General features: G+C 45.5%; 1 protein-coding gene across 3 annotated transcripts; it reads left to right on the top strand.

The window, feature by feature from the left end:
• Positions 1-583: 583 nt before the first annotated feature.
• On the top strand, positions 584-16,316 carry RER1 (retention in endoplasmic reticulum sorting receptor 1). 3 transcript variants are annotated; one of them, XM_077250084.1, is made up of 7 exons: positions 584-736; positions 6,950-7,037; positions 12,182-12,286; positions 12,445-12,544; positions 13,037-13,115; positions 15,126-15,261; positions 15,762-16,316. In XM_077250084.1, exons 2-7 carry the CDS (start codon positions 6,957-6,959, stop codon positions 15,849-15,851), a joined length of 591 nt encoding a protein of 196 aa, XP_077106199.1. In that variant the 5' UTR covers positions 584-736; positions 6,950-6,956; the 3' UTR covers positions 15,852-16,316. The 3 variants fall into 3 exon arrangements, with proteins under 3 accessions (XP_077106199.1, XP_077106200.1, XP_077106201.1); XM_077250085.1 differs by lacking the exon at positions 584-736 and adding an exon at positions 930-1,071; XM_077250086.1 differs by lacking the exon at positions 584-736 and adding an exon at positions 6,139-6,327.
• The last annotated feature ends 3,211 nt before the right edge of the window (positions 16,317-19,527 follow it).

Raw genomic sequence — 19,527 nt, 5'->3', positions numbered from 1 at the left:
ATTATTTCCAAAACTCCTTTTTTTTTACTATGGTTCAAAGGTTCTGCTGAATAATTATTACGGCACGTGGGTTCTAAAGTGGGGAAGGGAGTCTGATCCCCAACCATGTGATGTCCCCTGGCCAATCAGGCAGGGGGCGCAGTAATTAGCACTTTTTAATCACTTTCATCATAAAAGACATTTTTTTTCATTCTTACATAATTGGGGCTAAATCTAATAGTAATCCTGTGTCTTTACAAGTCTTGCCCCTTTTTCCTTCCTCTGTATTACATTGTCTGTGTCTGAGTAAACTGAGAATCGGTCAGCGAGCTCGCGCCGGCAGAGATTCTGTAACGCTTTTATGGCTTTTTCTGAGTTTCCGGATATTGTTCGGACCACAGACCACATCCAAATTGAATGTGCAGAGGACAAAAAAGACCCGTAAAAGCCAAACGGTGCAACTTTTTTTTTTTTTTTTTTATAAAACCCAAAGCAAAAAAAATAACCCCAAATCCGTGCATTTAGGAAATATAAAGGTATAAAAAATATAATGTCCCCACACGTGACCTGCCCCTTTATTTGTACAGTCGCCTTTAAGACAGGAAACCTGCGCAGCCTCATAGGACAAGAGGAGCCCGGAGTAATCGATGATCAGGGTACGTCCGGCGCTCGGCTGCTCTGGTCTGCCGGTGGGCGGGGCCAGTGACGTGTAGCTTCGGGAGCTCTCGGCAGTTCCGATTCGGACAGGAGACGACAGGTATGAGCGGTGCAGGCCTCTGCCGTTACACAAGCCGGTATCCCCGCATGTATCGCCCCCGCACATAGCGCTGCGCCGTCATATATCCGTATCACACGCCGTCGTGCTTTCATTTCACGGGTAACCAACCCTCGCCCTGCCTCGTCGGCATTTACCTCACGACAGGCGGAAGTGAGTTGGTTGGCGCTGAGGCATGCTGGGAAACGTAGTTCGGTATTGTAACTTCGAACATTGTAAGAATGTGCCGGAAAACTACACTTCCCAGATGCCATTGCGCGTTTAGGGAAGGAAAAAAAAAAGCTTTCAGCTCACCGTGTTCTGTGTGAATTTTCCGGGTAAGGCTGGTGCGGTGTCGGGGAGATGTCGTCCTGTTAATGGGGGGTTTAGTTGTAGAAGAAGGGGGTCGTTGTTTCTGACGTCTGGTTATGTGGCCCAGCTCCACTAGCCACCCTACTAGCCTCTGGTGACTGCTGTGCTCCTGTGGGTGATGGGGGCTTACCTTATTGACCTTCAAGCTGACACTTTCTATTATTTTGCTTGTCACATGTAAGGTCGTCTGTTTTTTGGATACTGGTCAATGTCGTCGCCCTCGGAGTCCATGGTAACGACTTCACAAGTTGGTGCTTTTTTTGGGGGGGTCACTTCTAAATATAGGTGGTATAAGAGGGGGGGAAAATAACTCTTAAAGGGGCCATCCAGGCTTGGAGGGATGCAGCTGTATTCTGGGAGGTCCGGTTACCGAGGCAACTGCCCAATGTCCGGACAGGGTTCTGCCCAGGTACAGGACTAATTAATAAGGACTAATTTTGCACGGTACTTCCTGTTCTGGTGTTTTCTTTGGCAACGTTGTGAATATTCCTGGACGATCCCATTTTTAAAGGGGGTTTCCAGTTTATGTAAATTAAACTTAAAGGGGTTGTCCACTATCTTTGCAAACATTACAGTGGGTAGGGGTTATTCCAAAAGTATGTATTCCAGTGGTCCCAGCTAGGAGTCAGCTGACCTTGCAGCCAATCAGTGGCCTTAGTAGTCAGGTAACTGGGGCCCTCGTCACTTCTGCAGCAAGGAAAACCTCGGGTAAGTCGCCGGCTTTCCTAACAGTTTCACAAGTAGCGGATGATCGCTTTAAATATTCTGAGCGCCATCAAATATTTTGTTTTTAATTTCTCATCATTTTTGAGATCTATTCGAATCTGGCGAATAAAAGCATTCAGAACCTGAAAAAAATGCTACAGAGCTAGTCTTCTCACAGCTGAGGATTTGCTACAGTTGTATTGTTATACAGCCATGTTTTAACCTGGATGTTATTTTGTTTTTTTTTACATATTTGGATTTTGATGTGTATTCAGCATCCAGAATACAATGCAAGCAAACTGGGTTGTACAACAGTGGAAAATGCTCCCCCCCCCCCCAGATTTGGGGGCCAGGTGCGAGATTCACCTGAGAAGTCGCTATGTGGCTTGTAAATACCAGCTGATTAGTGCCCACGAGCCATGGATCCCATAAGCTCCTGCACCCCATGCAAATTAGCATTTAAGGGTCCGATGGGCATTTGCGCAGAACGGGTCCATGTGCAGCATTTGAACTGTTCTTGCAAAAGAATACGTTTTATTTTGTGCATGAACTTTTCCTGATCTTGTTACATTGATGGCCAAATAACCGAGGAAGTTGATTTGTATCCATTGCTGTGGCCATAACAGGACAACCGCACCATCCACCCGGCGGATCTGTGCTGCAATGAACAAGATTGCGTTACCTACGGCAACATTTAAAGGAAGAGGAGCAGTGTCTGCACCTAGGACATGTAACAAGTCTGGACCCGTCCAGTGGGCACTTGAGGACTGGTTTACATAATATAATAATTACATAATTTTCAGGAGTCTGTCATTGTGTTGTGAAAGTGTTCTTCTAAGGGCTTGAAGCAGGTTCCCTTTAAATTACCCACTGTCACCGATTTCTTCTTTTTTTGTGCTGCGGATTGCCATTGCAATATCCGTGATGGTTTGCTTATAACGAACCCTAATTGGACTGGACTCCAGGTGGACACATCTCCCTACACTTGTGCATTGTAGAGGATAGTCAGTTCGATGTATCACTGGGGATAGCACTGTCTGGATACCCTGTGGCAAACTGTGCTGTGAGGCTGTTGGCACAGGCAGTTTGTCCCTGGATGGGACCGTGGATTGTCTTTGTTCTTATGAAACTGGTGCAGTTGGATGGGAAAAGTGTGGGAATAGCTTCATATAATAAGAGGTTCTGCAGATTTGTAAAGGGGGCTGTTGCCACTGTCTCTTACAGGAGGTGAGCGGTACCAATGATAGTGTGGCCACCCATACCTGCCATCATGTGTGCGCGACCGTCAGTTATTGTATATTTATCCCATTCTGTAGCGGCACAGGCGTGCAATACCGGCCGGTATCAGATGTCATGTGCGCCGCCTCTCGTCCACCAATGAGAAAGCGAGTGGTGCTGGACAGCACCTCTTTTAGGTTTTCTTGGGACTTAAACATTCGTAGAATAGACCATTAATATCTGACGGCCAAACTTCAGAGCCATGTGATTGCAAGCAGGTGGATAACCACTCATGGGTCAGGATGACACTGAAGAGGCCAGAGAGCAGCACAGCATCGTCGGTTCGACCCCACTCCTAAGGGCACAGTCAGACGGCCGTAGAAATCAGACCGCAATGCTCAGACTGGCGGCGGCTCTGCCCACCTGAGCATGGCAGCTGCACAGAAACATATGAAGGTGGGAGAGCCGCTGTCCAGTCTGTGTACTTCGGACCGACCTGTGTCCCATTTATACGGCCGTCTGACTGCGCCCAAAGGGTGGCTGGTTTATCAGTGTTATTGTCCTAGAGACCGTCTTTAAGAAGCTGCAGAATTTTCATTATTCATTGATTTCTCACATTTCCTTAGCGGCTGCATTGACCATGTAGAACCTGGTTGTGCAGAGACCTCGCTGTCTGCGGTGGCCATGTTCCCATTGATTTTATGGCATCCTTAATTGAAGAGGAAACAACTTTGTCAGGATGTGGAGGATCCACTATGATCCACTATGATCCCCAGCGATCCTGAGACCATTCACAATCTTGTGGCTGGGGCTGATCACACACACCGCTCCAGGTCTGGAGTGGCAAGAGCTACATGCCTTGTCTCACCAGTGTCAATGGCTTATCCATAACCACCTCCCAACCATAATTAGTCAGCAAACCTATCTGTCTGGTGAAGAAAACACCACGTGAAGAAAACACCACATCCCGACGCGTTTCTCCCCCTACTCAGACGCACACAAGACCTGATGGCATGCAGTCTAATTAACAGGAGCTGATCGAAGCCCCATATCTCTAATCCCCTGATGAACCCCTGACTTCACCTGTAGGGGGGGAAATGCTGTGTTTTCTTCACCAGAAAGATAAGTTTACTGACTAATTATGGATAGGAGATGGTTATTTACCATCAAGATTTAGAGAAAAACAAATTTCGGTGAGGCGTTTATTAGAATGCCTATTATGATCATGTCAGCTCGATATGCATAGTAAGCCTTTTCTGACAGTGCTCTTGAAGTGTCTCTAGTTAGTATGGTGACATTTTCTACATATATTTTGGCAGGTAATACTCCTACGGTGATAGAAAAACCTAAATAACAGGTTGGGTCTCAGTAGGTGGCAGGTACACGGCAATCGCTGATTCATGGCCATTTATCAGCTCATCAGACTTGTGACCCGATCAGCTGGAGCAGTGCCATCTCAGATCCTGATAACGTTCCTTGCCTGCACTATTACCTACATCCAGCCACAGATTGGCAGAATACGGCCTGTCTACAGCTGAGTAACTTGTGAAATGATAGTATGGAACCGAATCTATTAATGCACTTTTTTATCCTCTTCAGTGAGAGACATCGCCCGCACAGAGGCCAAGAGGACACATTTATGGTCTCTATGGGGTGATTGTAACTAACTCCTGGTCGGTAAACGAGGCCTACCTCTCCTTAGGGTATGTTTCCACAGACAGTATTTGCTGTGTATTGGACCCTGTGTACAGCCGCAGTTTCCAATCCGTAGCGGCCAGATGTTACAGCATAGTGGAGGGGATTTTATTAAATCCCATCTCCACTATGCTTGCAGGGACGCCTCCTGTTTCCCGGCATAACCGGACATGCGGCGTGTCTTTCCAGACCGCTGCATGTCAATTTAACTTGCGGAGATGCTCAGTCTCCGCAACATAAATATCACCGTCCTATGTATAGGATGCGGTGATTCAGCATGGTTCAATGAACACATGTGGAGTCACCGCGCGTACAAAAGCCGGCAGCGCTTTGGACGGAGCTGTGTCCAAAGCGCTGCCAATCCAGACCATGGAAACAGCCTTGGGATCGGATTGGAGGAGCTACCACCCGGCACCCGCACTGATTAGCTAGACCCATGATGGTCAGAAGTAAATCTGCTATACGGTGATCGGGGCTGCGGTGATTTGGCCCCGTACACTTCTTACTTCTGCATTAGCATGTTAGCCTATGGGTTGAACTAGATGGACTTAGAATTTAAGGTTGAAAGAAGACTATGTTACTGTGTAAAGCAGGACCTGCAAACAGTTGAGTTGTGAGGGTGTCTGTTGTCAGACAGCCCAAATGATCTGATGTTGATGATCTCTCCTTGACAGCCCCTTTTAAGTCAAAAACGACAAATGAAAGACCCTGAAGATGTCGCCCTGATGAGTTAACACATCTAAAGGGTTTAATAAAGGTCGATGCCCTACGGAGCAATAATTGCAGTCTTTACGTGTGATATTATAAAATCCTGGCACAGAGCGGTGACGTGTCTCCTGTCACACCGGCGGGCTGTCTTCACATGGCTGTCATATCAACTACTTCCATCCAGTTTTACTTGTAAACCTCACGTGGTCTCTCCAGTGCTGACCTCAGCGTGGTGCCAACCTCAGTTTGGCACTGACCTCAACGTGATACCGACCCCCTAGGGTCAAGAGACACTGACTTGTCTTGTAATTGATAAGCAAGGTAAAGTAGTAACATTCAGCACCTATGGAACGGATTAGTAGTTTAAAGAATCGTGGTCTGTGATGGACTTAATGCTGCCTGTGGTTTGGGCAGCATGAATTTGACCGCTGACATTTAGAGGGGTAATTTAGCCAACTACTACAATGATGGAGGTGTGCTTGTTACAATGGAGAGGGAGCAGCGCTCACTAGTAATATGGCTGCTGCAGAGCCAGGAATCTTACCAGCACAAATCGATAAGCACAAATCGATAATCTGCAACCTATCTTAAGGATAGGCTATCACTTTTTTAGAGCTGGAGATCCTTTTTTTTTTTTTTTTTTTTTTCTTTGTAAAGATGAGATGCACCTAAGGTTGGTCTTGCACATTCGTGTTTTTACAGTCTGAGTACCCCCAGCAGTGCACGGATCGACTTTGGGTTTCCTTACCTGATCTAGTCTGGGTTGGCTCTGATCTCATACACACTCCAATACATGGACACGTCAAACCGGCCCAACAAGAAGTCTGTCGACTATTCCTGAACGCCATCAGAACTGTGATTACAGCTCCGGGATAAAATATCAGCCCTAAATCTGGGTCAGTGCAAGATTTGTAATATCTTATTCTCAGCTGCTAAATGATTTATGCAGATTAATGCTTCATGTAAACTATAAACGGGGCCCAACACATGGACCTGCCCTCTAATATATGGAGATTGCTCTCTGCCGGTACATTAGCGACTCACATTGTGACTTTCCAAAATGAGCTGCAGTTTCTAGCGCCGGCGATTCTTGTCGGTCTGGTTCTCGGAGATCACGCCCAGATTTCATTCCTAACTTTCGGTGAAAATTTGCCAGCTCACTGTTTGCATGATATCTTTTTTGCATCCATATTATTTGAGAAAGGTTTCAAGAAATGTCACGACTGTTTGATAACGCTGTGCAACGTATGATGGCGGCAGATGATTACACAGCGGATGTAGGACCCTGTACAAGGATTACCATCTCCCATCACCATGTAAATGGAATATTCTTTTTCCTAGTTGTACGTCGCTGCGGAACAAGCGGGCGCCATATCAATATATCGTGTACGACGGGTTGTAGATACATTTCTAGAGATATGTAGATAAGTGTCGTCTACATGAATCCTGCACTGATGACTTCTCAGATTTCCGACCTGAATTGTATTTAGCTGATTTCATCCAATTGTGTTTTTCCAGAAACAGAATGTCAGAAGGCGACAGCATCGGAGAATCCGTACATGGCAAGTCCTCGCTGGTGTACCGCTTCTTCTCCCGGCTAGGACAGGTATGGTGCTGATCCCCCTGTTTTGTAGTTTTGTCTGTCTCTTTTTGATGTACTGTATGTTCATTTTTTAGTAAAGTGAGACGAGTTTCCACCATGATTAATCTGCCTGTAAACAAGTAATGTTTTTGGCAGATTATCTCGCAGTATCTGCTGAATGTCAACGTCCTCTATGATTGATGTCACAAAGAAGAAAGATCCAATGGGTCACACGTTATATTGTTTTTGATGGCTATTACGGTGCTGCATTCAGCGCTATGTTTCCCACCTGGTACCAGTCAGTGGAGTCGTCGAATGCCACCGCTGCTGGCCGTGCAATGGATTCAGCACATCTTTGTCTCTTGTAATAAACCGGATCCCAAATGCTGATCTGGATTGTCTTACCGCTCAGGACGGGCAAGAGAGCTGCAGTTCCCAGACGAGGGGTACATTCACACATGGGTGTGTTGTCTGTAAGGCCACATTCAGTATTTGGTCAGGATCTGACATCCGTATTTGTAAGGCAATAACAGGAGTGGGTGATAAATGCAGAAGTGGCGACATGCTTCTATTAAGGTATGTGCACATGTTGCAGATTCCATTGCGGATTTTTCCTCATGGATTTTGCAGAATTCGCAGGTAGAACGCTCTACATTTTACCTGCGGACTTTGTGCAGAATTCGCCTGCGTTTTTACACCTGCGGGTTCCTATTATGGAATAGGTGTAAAACGCTGCGGAATCCAGACAAAGAATTGACATGCTGCGGGAAATAAACCGCAGCGTTTCTGCATGGAATTTTCCGCAGCATGTGCACTGCGGATTTTGTTTTCCATAGGTTTACATGGTACTGTACAACGCATAGAAAACTGCTGCGAATCCGCAGCCAAATCCTCAACGTGTGCACATACCTTTATACTTTTCCTCTGATTGTTCCACTCCTGGTTTTGGCTTACAAATACAGATGGAAAATACTGACCAAATACTGTGTGTGAACATGACCTAAGACACACACTAACCCCACTCATACATCCGTAGTTTTTGTTATTTCGTTTATGAATCCCCATGTCTTTCAGTTTTTGCAGATCTTGTCTATGGGGCCTGTCAAAACCAGATGAACAACTGAAGACTTTTTTTTTTTTTTTTTTTTTTTTTATCCCCCTTTTTAAATTTTTTTTTAATGATTTATTGCTTAATGTCAATGGGACAATAATGGTCAATTTATTGCTTTACTTTTTTTTTTTTTTTTTTAATAAACAGATGAGGAAAAAGTGGATCCAATTTAGATGACATATGGGAGAAAAAATGGTCCCATTTTGATGCACATTTAAAAAAAAAAAAAAGATGTGTGAAAGCAACCCAAGGCCACGTTCAGATGAGTGTTGCAGTTCTCACCAGTCACGTCTGTAGCTCCATGCTGCGCACCATGTTGTGCAGCTACGTGCCATTAAAATGATAACTGTATCTGCTGTAAAACTGACCGAGATTTGTGCGTGCTGTGATTCCCATCACTTGTACCCGAACGCGTGGGCTCCAATTCATCAAGACACTTAATAAATTCAGCGCATCTTCTCCTGTGCCTCGCCAGAAATCTTACTCCTGCCACGGACTGGATTAACATTTCAGGTTGCGGAACTGTTGTGAATGCGACTGGCAGGCGCCACCACTCCCCATCCTGCCAACCTTGGTGGAGCTGGCCAGGATTGGTCTGAAAACGCCAAAATTCTCGAAAGTTTTTTTTTCTACTTTGCGTGGAGCAAACATTTTGCCACTTTTCAAAAGTTTGATGAATCTGCTCCATTGACTTTCATTGGTCAGAGTGCTGTCCGTTGCGGTCATACGGAGAGCGTGATGGAAAAGTCAAGAGTCTGGACAGGTTTCAACCCGTGTTTCTGTTCACTTATGGTAAACTAGACAGCCACTTTGATATTGGAGTATCAGTAGGATGCTCCAGGTGTCTATTCCCGGGAGAAGGAGTCAGACGTCACTCTTCCTATAAGGTCTCCTCCGAGATGCGGGGCTGACGTATTTTGCCTCATAGTTGCACGGCACTAAATCCATTGGATATGCTAACATCCCTACGAGTGAAGTCAGTGGTGCTGATCACTAAACGCCCCCATACCCATTGGATGGAAGTAGATTTTGGTGTGACCATCCATCTTATGTGTATGGAGATCTCCCGATTCTCCCAGACAGATATCAAAAGAGCGAAGGATCGGGCAACTGGAATTTCAACTCCCGATCCTTTTGCTGCTCTCAGGAGACCCCTCTCCCCATTGAAAGCATAGGTTCTCAGAATTTGATACCTATGCAGAAATGTAGTGGTCGTGCTCAGGAACCGAGCCGTGATCCATCACCCATCTTCACCGGTGTGTTAGCCATGTTTTTATTACTTCCTGCTAACTCTTCTCCCTATGCTCACAGTACAGGCTGAAAACGGGGAGAGTAAAATTTTGGTTGGAGGATGGTGTAAGATGCTGTCATTTTTATTGTTAAGTGAGCCGGCATTCCGGTGTAATCTGACACTGGGCGATTGCTTTTCGGTGAGTCCACCGGGCCACAGCCAGTCCTGGATATTCCTGAGCAGCCGTCCTCTTGTCTGGCTTCAGGCCCCTTACATATTAGACCTGCCGATATCTGCAAGCTCACAGATGAGTGCGGGGTCTGATTTTCGGACTTCCGATCCTTTTGGTCACATTAAGCAAGTACTCCGGGGCTGCGCAGAGACCCCCTCCCATCACTTCAGATCAGTCTTATTACAGCAAGTTGTCAGCCAGACGGCTCTGTATATCTCAGATCCTTGCATCCGTCTGTCCTTATCTCTGTAGATAACGCTCATCCCGTCCGTCTGATTTTTCATGGCGCTCGCTGTTCCTGATTCTCCGCGTCACTGTCCCGCAGCGCTCGGATTATCCGCTACTATCGGGAAGGTTCCAGAATGGCTTCAGGCTCAGAATAAAGAGCTGTAAATTGTTCTACAGTTCTTAATCTGGTATTAGCTGTCCTGTGTGCATAATATCCAAATACCAGACTTAAAGGGGTTTTCTGGTATTTTAAGAAAATAGGCCGCGAAGAGGCATAGTATAAAATAAAAGCCGTACTCTCCCTAATGTCTCCAGCCCCACCGCTTAGGAGGCCTCTGCCGGCCATAATCTACCGGCCATACGCATGTGGACTCTTCGACATCATCCGGAATTAAAAGGGTGAGTGTAGGTTACTTATTTATTTATTTATTTTTTTAACAATTTCCTCCTTTTGTGGATTATTTTCTCCAAACGTTAGAAATCCATTTAATTGAAGGAAAAAAGTTAAAAGTGCCACGAAGGAAAATGGATTTATTTAGGTGCACGGGGGGCCCCAAGCTGTCTAAACCTGGAGAGCTGCGTTCAGCTGAGTGACGAGTCATTCTACGCAAAGAAATTGTAGACGCTCCCTGTACGCTGCGTCAAGTGTTAGTTATTTGAGTGCCACCTTATAAGCTGGTAATACCCCCCCCCCCCCCCCCCCCCCGAGTGCCTCTGATAACAAAATGCCACCTTAGTTTATCTTAAGGGCTGTCCCACACGTCCAGATAATTCCGGTACCGGAATAAATCGGTACCGGAGTTATCCGTGTCCGTGTGCCTGGGAACTCACGGAGGCCATACCTGCGGCACACGTGTGCCGCCCGTATGGCGAGTGGGTACCACACGGAGCGTGTGGTACCCACTCTGCATGGTGCTGAAGCTGCGATTCATATCCTCTCTGCAGTAACGTTTGCTGCAGAGAAAATATGAAGAATAGTGTTAAAAATAAAGATTTAGGTGTCCGCCGCCCCCCCACCCCCTGTGCGCCCCCCCGCTGGTCAGAAAATACTTACCCGGGTCCCCCGTCGGCTGTCGCTCCTTCCTGGTCTTGCCGCGGCTTCTCCTGCATGCGGTCACGTGGGCCCGATCATTTACAGTCATGAATATGTGGCTCCACCTCCCATAGGGGCGGAGCCGACTATTCATGATTGTAATTGATCGGCCCCACGTGACCGCATACAGTAGGAGGCGCGGCCAGACCAGGAAGGAGCGAGGGAGGCGGGTAAGTATTTTCTGACCAGCGGGGGGGCGCACAGGGGGTGGGGGGGCGGCGGACACCTAAATCTTTATTTTTAACACTATTCTTCATATTTTCTCTATAGCAAACGCTGCTACAGGGAAGATATGAATACCGGCTTCAGCACCATGTGGGGGGGACAGCGCTTACTGTAGCGCTGTCTCCTGCACGCACACGGACCCCAGACGGAGAATGTCCGTGTGAGGTGCGTGTTTTACGCGGACCCATTGACTCTATTGGGTCCGTGTAAAACGTGCGCTCCCACGAACACTGACATGTCTCCGTGTTTGGCACACGGAGACACGGTCCGCAAAAAATCAATGACATCTGCACAGATGCATTGATTTTTATGGGTCTACGTGTGTCAGTGTCTCCGGTACGTGAGGAAACTGTCACCTCACGTACCGGAGCCACTGACGTGTGAAACCGGCCTAAAGGGGTATTCCCATCTCCAAGATTCGGTCCCAATATGTGGTAGGTGTAATAATATTGGGCAATATATCCAATTAGAAATGTAGTATAGTTCTTCTGATTTGCTATGTTACTTTCCCCATGTGCAGGGCATTACAGTAGCTTTAGGTATCCATGGTTACGACCACTCATATAATGAGTTGCTAGCCGTAACCATGGATACCTAAAGCTACTTCAGTGACATGCACATGGGGTGACACGCATGTGCCATCATAGGGGGGGGGTTTCACTATCTTGGCTCGTATAGTCCTGACAGTGTCTGTACCCTGATAACGGAGCGGCGCTGGAATGGGACTTCATTACAAGGAACTGTTTAATCCTATTTGTGTGATGTTTTCCTTGGCGTGCTGGTGCTGAGGGGACCTGTCTACGTTAAGTTATCCATATCTAGCATTTGGCTCTGTAACAAGTCGCCGATTCCTCTCCAGTGTTGTGTAAGAAATGCCGCATTACATCCTCTCGTAATCACTTCCAGGTCTGCGCTCTACAACTCCACATGGGAAGGATATCAATAAAATGCATGACAATGTGCAACTTCTTATACTTCTTGTCTTTTATTTTGCAGTTCGTCACCGTTCCAGATCTGTGCACAGTAAAGCATTGCATTTGTTTTTCAGATTTACCAGTCATGGCTCGACAAGTCCACGCCGTACACAGCCGTGCGATGGTTGATGACCCTCGGTCTAAGCGGTCTCTACATGATAAGGGTTTATATACTACAGGTAATTTCTTCTTCCTTTTTTTCTTTCATTAATACATTTATAACCTGTATAATCATTTTTTTTTTTTTTTTCTTGTGCGGCAGCAATGGATGACTGTGATGTAATCACTACTAATTAGTGGGTGATGTTTCGATCTTTTTTTTTTTTCTCCCCCCCAGGGTTGGTACATAGTAACGTACGCCTTGGGTATCTACCATCTAAACCTCTTCATAGCATTCTTGTCTCCGAAGGTAGACCCGTCCTTAATGGAAGATTCAGGTACAGTGTAACACTGCTTCTCCTTCATGTCCGTTCAATCTCTGCAATAAATGGTTGGCAAGTTTTGTATTTTAAGGCGCCGGGTTTCGAGCCGCGCTAAATGGGTTTCCCAGGCTTAAAGTATTTATCCCTATTTCTTTGCTAGGTCATGCATATCTGATTGATAGGGTGGCAGGTGATGGAGCCACACAATCTGCTTCTTGCAAGCTCCTTTGGTGGCCGTATGTAAACGGGACACAGCTCTGTACCCTGCGTACTGCCATGGCGCTGCAGCTCAGATCCTACTGAAGTGAATAGGGGCTGAGCTGTAGTACCCAGGAATGGCCACTACACGGCGTACAGAGCTGCGCTGTCCCAACTGTTCACATCTGGCTGAAGGCAGCAGCTTGTTGTTGGCGGGAGGACATCCATATTGTGGCCTGAAAAACTCCTTTAATTGCATTAGATGACTTCTGTTCTGCATATACGTTTTATATCTATCTTATCTTGTAGATGAGGGGCCTTCCTTACCAACAAAACAGAACGAAGAGTTTCGTCCGTTCATTCGGCGACTGCCAGAATTTAAGTTTTGGTAAGTGCTCATTTTTATTAATTTTTTTTCCCATGAAATCGTCTACCTGTTTTGTTAGGGTTTTTATTTTTTTCCTTTTTGTTTTGTGCAGTTCAACAAAAAGATCACCTTAACATGTCATCTACCGTAAGGTGGTTGGCTAATTTAGAATTTATTTTTTTTTCTCTTTAAAAGGCACATAATCCTACAAAGGTATTCATCCTTTACCCTAGTAGTTGCTCAGTAGAGAGCCGCCCGCTGCCAGTGTCTAGGCTGTGTGACTGTTGTAGAGCTGAGGTTTGCCATTTCAGTGATGGCGGCCATGTGATTTGTCCACCTGAACATTTTCTTGGCTACATTCCTTTCTGAGCAGAACGTGGAATCAGAATCTGCACATACGGTAAATGCGCTGAAGCGGGGTCAGGCGGGTAAATCACACGGCCGCCATCATCTTGTACGTTAGACTAGGAGTGCCTCTTTTGAGCAGCGGTTGGTTAATACAAATACCGGTTCAGGGTTATGGTCTTTTGGGAAATATTGAGCCGTTACTGCATATACACAACATAAACAGTTGTGTCAAAAAGTGTTTGCCCCCTTCCTAATTTCCTATTCTTTTGCATGTTTGTCACACTTAACTGTTTCAGATCACCAAACAAATGTAAATATTAGACAAAGATAACACAAGTAATCACAAAATGCAGTTTTTAAATGAAGGTCTTTATTTTTATGGAGGCTTTTAGAACATTTAAGCTCATGCCACAGCATCTCAATCTGATTAAGGTCAGGACTTTGACTAGGCCACTCCAAAGTCTTAATTTTGTTTTTCTTAAGCCATTCAGAGGTGGACTTGCTGTTGTGTTTTGTGTCCTTGTCCTGCTGCAGAACCCAGGTCCGCTTCAGCTTGAGGCCACAAACAGATGGCCGGACATTCTCCTCCAGGATGTTTTGGTAGACAGCAAAATTCAGGGTTCTGTTTACCACAGCAAGTCTCCCTGGTCCTGAAGCAGCAAAACAGCCACAGACCATCACACTACCACCACCATACTTTTCTGTTGGTATGATGTTCCTTTTCTGAAATGCTGTGTTACTTCTACACTAGCTGTAATGAGACATACACCTTACAAAAAGTTTAACTTTTGTCTCGTCAGTCCACATATTCTTCTCCCAAAAGTCTTTGGGATCATAAAGATGTTTTCTGGCAAAACTGAGACAAGCCTTTATGTTCTTATCGTTCCGCAGAAGTTTTAGTTTTGTACCCTGCCATGCATGCCATTTTTGCCCAGTCTCTTTATGATGGAGTCATGTCCACTGACAACTGAGACAATTGAGGCCTGCAGTTCTTTGGATGTTGTGGATTCTTTTGTGGCCGCTTGGATGAGTCGTCGCTGCGCTTTTAGGGTAACTATGGTTGGTCGGCCACCCTTGGGAAGATTCACCACTGTACCATGTTTTTGCCATTTCTGGATAATCTCTCACTGTGGTTTGCTGGAGTCCCAAAGCTTTTCCAGACTGATATATCTTAATTACTCTCATTTGTTCCAGAATTTCTTTGAATAGCGGCATGATATCTAGCTTTTCAGGGTCTTTTGGCCCACTTCACTTCATCAGGCAGGTTCTATGTAAGTGATTTCTTGACTGAGAACAGGTGTGGCAGTAACAAGGCCTGGGTGAGCCTAGGGAATGTGAACTCAGCTTCTGTAAGATGTGATAAATTAACTGAGGTTTATGTTTTAAGGGGGTGCAATCACTTTTTCACACAGAGCCCTGGAGGTTTGGATTTCTTTTTCCCTTAATAATAAAGACATTCAATTAAAAAGGCATTTTGTGATTACCTGTGTTATCTTTGTCTAATATTTACACTTGTTTGTTGATCTGAAACATGTAAGTATGACAAACATGCAAAAGAATAGGAAATCAGGAAGGGGGTAAACCCTTTCACACAATTGTATGCAGAGGGTCTCATCCTGGGGTATATGTGTGTGCCTCTACAGTATATATGTATCTGAGCTGCATTTCCTTTGTTCTCTCCAGGCATTCGGCTACTAAGGGTGTGGTTGTGGCCATGGTGTGCACCTTCTTTGAGGCATTCAATGTTCCCGTCTTCTGGCCAATCCTGGTCATGTATTTTATTATGCTTTTCTGCATCACTATGAAGAGACAAATAAAGGTAAGGTTTTCGGCTCGCTGTCCTGTTGCTCGCACGGGTGTCTCCTTCCGGCCTGGAGGCAGTGCAGTAGTGATGACACGGCTGGGGATATAGTACAGTTTCTGGAAAGTCTTTGGATCCAGCATAAGTGAGCAAACCTGTCAGCGCTCGTCCATGAGGACGACTTGCATCCAGTGCGGATCCTTGCATCTCCTGCTCTCCAAGGCTTCGATATCAAGTGTGGGCAGCGGACACCCTACACTAACAAGCAGAGAAGATTTTTCAACACATTATTTCCTTCTTAGGCCAGGCTCACACGAGTGCATTTCACGGCCTGTATATAGACTGACCGCAGGTCTCCCAACCTGAATTTACAGCCCCATAGAAGCATTAATTGGGGTCGGGAGAGTCTCCGCCGCTGCCACACCGGGCATTATGGTCTATATACAGACGCTTGTGTGAACACGGCCTTACAGGATTTGCAGCATCGCACTAATTTCTGCACTTTTTTTGTCTTGCAGCACATGATTAAATACAGATACATCCCATTCACACACGGCAAGCGGAAATACAAAGGAAAGGAAGAAACCGGGAAGCCATTTTCCAGTTAAAGAAACTTGTCACCTTCTTTATGACTTTCTTATGTAAAAATTAAACAAGAGAAAAAAAAAAAAAAAACAGGAAAAAAACAATCAGTTTTGAGCCATTGTAACAATGCCTTTTTATCCATATAAGCATAGGTGATTTTAAAGAGACCTAACAGATGTAGGCGGCCGAGGACACTCTTACCTTTCCTCTACACGGTCCCGGTCACCGCCGCGTGTATTGGCACCAGGCATCCGGGCTGCTAAAGAAGCAATGCCATCCGCACATTGTGGGGCGGCCATTGTCAGGCTTGCACTAATACTTAGAATATATGTCCCCTGTCATTTGTGTCCAGAACTGACCCACAGTATTCTGGTCATGGCTGCGCCTCCTGTAAGAGGCCGGTCCGCCGCCGGGGATCGCAGGCTGTCGTGGCTCATACTACTTTTATCATTTCTTATTAAATATTCGGCACTGTTTGTTACCATTTATTATTTATTTTCTTTTTTCTGACCCAATTCTTGCAGCACTTTCATGAGAGAGACGAAATGACCAAATGAGATTTAGGCACGAGTCTGGATTAGGTAGAGCCCATTCTAACGGCACCTACGGTGTGACATCACCTCGTTACCCAGGTTGTACCCCGCCCCGTAAAATCCACCATAATGCATGAGTGGTGAGTGATTTACCTCCTGGGCCCGGCCCTCGCATCCATACATTTTCTGGTATTTTACCATCAGCGTTTAATAAAATGGAATTTAATCAGGTTACTTTAAAGTGTACTGTCGATGTCTGGCCATTGACTCTTGTGGAGGGAGAGTGGGAGAAATGGGGGGGATGTTGGGCATCCGTGTCCACTAGAGATGAGTAGATTGATTTGCCTGGGAGCCCTACGGCCTGCCTCCAACCTGTTGACATCTCCAGCCTGGTGTGACGGCGTGTGTGGGCAGCACGCCACATCGATGACGTCCCTCCAAGCGAACTAGTCTAAACAGTCTGGAGACAGTTTGCTGGACTCCATCCACTACTGCCCTGGCTGCCGGACCACCAGTCCTGCGAATATCTTCGCTCCTCTCTAGTGACCGTTGCCTCATTTACTGTCTGACAACAGTGGTCATACATGTGCACCAGCAATGACACATACCCATGGAAGTGATTGGGGGGGTCCCGGAGATGAGACATTACACAGTAGGATAAGACTTACCACCCCCCTTAATATGCAAAATGATGCTGGGCTCATGATCAATGATGTTGACTCCTGGAAAAATTGCACATTTGTCTCATCTTATACAGAGATCAGGAAAGGGGACACATCTAAATGTGGATGCATCACTGGGAATCTATGATCGATACTGGTCCATGGTTTGGTGACTTTACTTTGAGTCCTTTTTTTTTTTTTTTTTTTTTTTTTTTAACCATTAACCATATCAAAGTTGAATGTGCTGGGAAAGAAGGAGTCTGTAAAAGCTGAACGGTGCAACATTTTTAATGGTAGCCAAATGCAAAATGGTTTATCAAATGTCTTGCTTGTAAAATAAAAAGTTCCCAAAAGTGAACAACCCCTTTAAGTCTGTGGCTAGAGACCGCATCAGTACAGGGATCTATATAGCTGCGGCCGGGTATATTGGGAATGGCCATTTCTTTTTACTGGGTAACTGCATGGCCGTTACCAATGAAAGCTCATCCGGATGGCATCTTCTGCATCCTACCGATCTGCCACACGATGTATTGCGCCAGGTTCTGTACAGAAATAATACCTCACTCTGACATGGGATCATATAAAAGAATTGTGCAATAAAGATAAATGATAGATAAAATGAATTGTTATTGAAATAATTATTTAATAAAATAGCTGAATATATTGAGCATGTTTTTTAATAATGTAATATACTATTCAATCCATAATAGGAAAAGAAGGTATTGCACAAATGCCCAATGATAGGTAAAAAGGGAGACAAAAGAAATCTAATATGCTAAAATATACACTGCTCAAAAAAATAAAGGGAACACTTAAACAAGAGAATATAACTCCAAGTAAATCAAACTTCTGTGAAATCAAACTGTCCACTTAGGAAGCAACACTGTTTGACAATCAATTTCACATGCTGCTGTGCAAATGGAATAGACAACAGATGGATATTATTGGCAATTATCAAGACAGCGCTACCAGGAGACAGGCCAGTACACCAGGAGACATGGAGGGGGCCGTAGGAGGGCAACAACCCAGCAGCAGGACCGCTACCTCAGTCTTTTTGCAAAGAGGAGCAGGAGAAGCACTGCCAGAGCCCTGCAAAATGACCTCCAGCAGGGCTCAAATGTGCATGTGTCTGCACAAACGGTTAGAAACCGACTCCATGAGGATGGTCTGAGTGCCCGACTTCCACAGATTGGGTTGTGCTCACAGCCCAACACCGTGCAGGACACTTGGCATTTGCCACAGAACACCAGGATTGGCAAATTTGTCACTGGCACCCTGTGCTCTTCACAGATGAAAGCAGGTTCACACTGAGCACATGTGACAGAGTCTGGAGACACCGTGGAGAGCGATCTGCTGCCTGCAACATCCTTCAGCATGACCGGTTTGGCAGTGGGTCAGTAATGGTGTGGGGTGGCATTTCTTTGGAGGGCCGCATAGCCCTCCATGTGCTCGCCAGAGGTAGCCTGACTGCCATTAGGTACCGAGATGAGATCCTCAGACCCCTTGTGAGACCATATGCTGGTGCGGTTGGCCCTGGGTTCCTCCTAATGCAGGACAATGTCAGACCTCATGTGGCTGGAGTGTGTCAGCAGTTCCTGCAAGATGAAGGCATTGAAGCTATAGACTGGCCCGCCCGTTCCCCAGACCTGAATCCGATTGAACACATCTGGGACATCATGTCTCGCACCATCCTCCGTCACGTTGCACCAGAGACTGACCAGGAGTTGGCGGATGCTTTAGTCCTGGTCTGGGAGGAGATCCCTCAGGAGACCATCCACCGCCTCATCAGGAGCATGCCCAGGAGTTGTAAGGAGGTCATACAGGCACGTGGAGGCCACACACACTACTGAGCATCATTTCCTTGTCTTGAGGCATTTCCACTGAAGTTGAATCAGCCTGTAACTTCATTTTCCACTTTGATTTTGAGCATCATTCCAACTCCAGACCTCCGTGGGATATTAGTTGTGATTTACGTTGATAATTTTTAGGTTTTATTGTTCAACACATTCCACTATGTAATGAATAAAGATTTACAACTGGAATATTTCATTCAGTGATATCTAGGATGTGGGATTTTAGTGTTCCCTTTATTTTTTGAGCAGTGTATATACATATATACAGTGGGGCAAAAAAGTATTTAGTCAGTCAGCAATAGTGCAAGTTCCACCACTTAAAAAGATGAGAGGCGTCTGTAATTTACATCATAGGTAGACCTCAACTATGGGAGACAAACTGAGAAAAAAAAATCCAGAAAATCACATTGTCTGTTTTTTTTATCATTTTGCATATTCTGGTGGAAAATAAGTATTTGGTCAGAAACAAACAATCAAGATTTCTGGCTCTCACAGACCTGTAACTTCTTCTTTAAGAGTCTCCTCTTTCCTCCACTCATTACCTGTAGTAATGGCACCTGTTTAAACTTGTTATCAGTATAAAAAGACACCTGTGCACACCCTCAAACAGTCTGACTCCAAACTCCACTATGGTGAAGACCAAAGAGCTGT

Source organism: Ranitomeya variabilis, chromosome 4, assembly GCF_051348905.1.
Source record: "Ranitomeya variabilis isolate aRanVar5 chromosome 4, aRanVar5.hap1, whole genome shotgun sequence".
NCBI classification, from domain to species: Eukaryota; Metazoa; Chordata; class Amphibia; order Anura; family Dendrobatidae; genus Ranitomeya; species Ranitomeya variabilis.
This window is presented reverse-complemented; position numbering and strand designations above follow the sequence as displayed.

Coding starts and splice junctions, on each gene's coding strand:
- RER1 (XM_077250084.1), top strand. CDS start 6,957: ATGTCAGAAGGCGACAGCATCGGAGAATCCGTACATGGCAAGTCCTCG. Junction 7,038..12,181: donor TCTTCTCCCGGCTAGGACAG/GTATGGTGCTGA, acceptor TTTGTTTTTCAG/ATTTACCAGTCATGGCTCGA. Junction 15,262..15,761: donor CTATGAAGAGACAAATAAAG/GTAAGGTTTTCG, acceptor TTTGTCTTGCAG/CACATGATTAAATACAGATA.